Source organism: Phaethon lepturus, unplaced genomic scaffold (genome assembly GCF_000687285.1).
Source record: "Phaethon lepturus isolate BGI_N335 unplaced genomic scaffold, ASM68728v1 scaffold22702, whole genome shotgun sequence".
NCBI classification, from domain to species: Eukaryota; Metazoa; Chordata; class Aves; order Phaethontiformes; family Phaethontidae; genus Phaethon; species Phaethon lepturus.
This window is the reverse complement of record NW_010524362.1, coordinates 1,494-4,200: the sequence shown is the minus strand read 5'-3', so window position 1 is coordinate 4,200 and position 2,707 is coordinate 1,494. Positions and strand designations below refer to the sequence as shown.

The 2,707-nt window shown below is 63.7% G+C and overlaps 1 protein-coding gene across 1 annotated transcript; it reads right to left on the bottom strand.

Annotated features, from left to right (window-relative positions):
* Positions 1–362: 362 nt before the first annotated feature.
* On the bottom strand, positions 363–2,280 carry LOC104617180 (transmembrane protease serine 9-like). Its single transcript, XM_010282427.1, has 5 exons — positions 2,238–2,280; positions 1,965–2,083; positions 1,213–1,393; positions 998–1,145; positions 363–687 (listed from the first exon to the last, which is right to left on the bottom strand). Exons 1-5 carry the CDS (start codon positions 2,278–2,280, stop codon positions 363–365), a joined length of 816 nt encoding a protein of 271 aa, XP_010280729.1.
* Between the last annotated feature and the right edge of the window lie 427 nt (positions 2,281–2,707).

Genomic DNA, 2,707 nt, shown 5'->3' with positions numbered 1-2,707 from the left:
AGATGATGGTGACCTTGGTGCAGTGGAGGTCCTCCGGGAAGTTGACTGCGGGTGATGGAGGGCACGAGGTCACCTGAGGGGGACGGACCAAGTGATCCAGCCTGGACCCAGCTTGGACCCCTTGTCCTCTTTGCCCTGGAGCTCACCCCTCCTCTTCCTCTTGGTGGCACCAAGTAGGAGCTCCAAGGTTTCCTGGTGCCCTTACCAGGTCACCTGGACACCTGGGTTCCCTCAGGGGTCAAGGGTGCCTAAGTGGGACCAACGGGACTGGGAGGGAGGCTTTGGGGGAGCCCAGACACCCGGATCCTTGGGGAGTGGACACACATCTAGGGGTTATCAGTGCCCCCCAGATGTCTGGGTCCTCAGGTAACCGGTTTCATACCTTCAGGGCTGGTGGTGGACCCCCAGCCCGAGATCTGGCAGGTCTTGCCGGGCACGGGGCAGTGGGAGGCCAGCGGCAGCGGCTTCACCTGCTTGTTGACGTGGATGGGCAAGAAGAACTTGATGAGCATCAGGTCGCCGTCCTTGTTGGTCTCATTGTAGCGTGGGTATTTGAAGACCTTGGCCGAGCGCCGCCACTGCTCGGTGCCACCTGAGTCCTTGTGGCTCGGGCCCCCCAGCCGCACGCTGATGAAGCTGATGAAGCCAAAGACATCAGGGTTGGTGGGGGGTCTGTGTATGTGGGGTCTGTGTTGGACACGGGGCCAGGGGGACCTACACAAAGTCAAGAGCCATGGTCCCAGAAGGTGGTGATAAGGGCAGAAGAAGCAAAAGCAGAAAAGGGCAGAGTTAAGGTTATGGCTTCCCCAAAAAAGGCAGAGTTTAGGTTATACGCAGGCAGAAAAGGGGCAGAGTGAAGCCCACTGAGATGCCATCAACCCTCCCAGCCTGCTTGGCTGGAAAGGACCCCAAGTGCCACCTGGGACCAAGTCCTGACTGGCCTCAGCCCATGGACACCAAAGCCACCACAGGCACCACTGTCCCCACGGCGTCCTACCCTGGGACGTGGCAGTGGGCGGCCGTCACCACCCAGTTCCTGTCCACCAGTGTCCCCCCGCAGATGAACTTCTCGCCTTTGAAGAGGGCAGCCTGCCAGGGCAGGTCGCAGGAGGTCCCCTCGATCACCCACAGGACGTTCCTCGAGGCTGTGGGGACAAAGGGACAGGACACAGGGGAGACGGGTGGTCTGGAACCGTCTCTGATGTCACCCACCGCAGGGACACAGGTAGGCTGGGACCCTCTGGTGTGACATGGCCACCCCTGGTGGCCCCATCCCCGTGTCCCCTGAGTCCTGGACAAGGAGATTTATCAGTGGTGGAAGAGGCCAATCCACCTTGGGAGAGACCAGGAGGTCCATGGGGTGGACAGGGGCCACCTCGGAGAGTGGGGGTCCCTGGGATGAATGGGGGGTGGTCCCGTGGGTGGACATGGGGCCTCTGGGGCAGACATGAGGGTGTCACAGGTGAACGTGGGTCCCGTGGGGGGGGTGGGCGTGATGTGGGGCACCCATGTCAGACGCAGAGGGTCGCATGGATGGACGTGGGGTCTCAGGCATGGTTGGGGAGCACCCAAGGTGGATGTGGGGCAGTCCCATGGGTAGATGTGGGGTGCCTGGGGAGGTTGGGGGACACCCATGACAGGCAAGGACCCCCAGGGTGGACCTGGTGGTCCCACAGATGGATGTGGGGATCCCACAGGTGGACATAGGTGTCCCTGAGTCAGACATGGGGCACCTAGGGCAGATGTGGGGCCCCTGGGGAGGACACAGGGGTCCCATGGGTAGATGTGGGGCATCCAAGGTAGGACGTGGGGGTAAGGGAGGTAGACATGGGTCATTCAGGGTGGACGTGGAGGTCATGTAGGTGGACATGGGGCATCCAAGGTGGATGTGGGGGGTCCCACGGGTGGCAAGAAGACCTCTGGGCAAGACCTGAAACCCCCTGGAGTAGACATGGGGGTCCCACAGCTGGAGGTGGGGCATCCAAGATGGACATGAGGATCCCACGGGTGGACATGGGTCCTGCAAGGTGGACATGGGGGTCCTGTGCAGGACATGGGTCATCCAAGGTGGGCATGGGGCTCCCTGTGGGAGGACATGGGGCAATCAAGGTGGGTGTGGGGGGTCCACAGGTGGAAATGGGACCTCCAGGGTGGACACAGGACCCTCCAGGGGGTCCCAGGGGTGGACATGGGGGGGGTCCCACGGGTGGACACGGGGGTCCCAGGGCCTCTCCTACCTGTCGCTACCCGCGCCAGGAGCATCACGAACAGGACCTTCATGCCGGAGGGCCGGGAGCTGTGGGGAGATGGCGAGGGGGTGACTCTGGCCCTGGGTGACCCACGGCGAGGTGGGGGTCAGGGTGGGGATCGGGGTGGGGACACGGGGCGTCAGGAGGTAAGCGAGGACAGGGAGGAAGGAGGGAAGGGAGGACGGGAAAGGGGGAAGGGAAAAGGGGAAGGGCCCTACCTCCCCCTCGGGGCACTCCAGGGACCCCCACCCCATCCCCCAATGGGTGCCACCCAAACCCCCACCCCCCAGGGCCCCATCGTCCTACCGGGGGCTGGCGTGGGGCCGCGCGGCCACGGGGAGGCTCCACCCGAGCTGGTGAAGTGCCACGGCCACGGGCGCGTCTTCCTCCTGCCGCCGCCAAGCCTGGGTTTTTATCTGGGGCCGGAGGAGGAAACGGCTTCCTCCGCCTTCTCCTCT

Bases quoted from the DNA above. Each gene is read 5' to 3' on its own strand.
- LOC104617180 (XM_010282427.1), bottom strand. From the start codon at position 2,280: ATGAAGGTCCTGTTCGTGATGCTCCTGGCGCGGGTAGCGACAG. The intron at 1,394-1,964 runs GTGGGACCCCCA...CATTCATCCCAG, and splicing joins TGGATGCCCCACCTCCAGCT to GGACCCCCACTCTCCGAGGT. The intron at 688-997 runs GTAGGACGCCGT...TGTCCAACACAG, and splicing joins GCCCACTGCCACGTCCCAGG to ACCCCACATACACAGACCCC.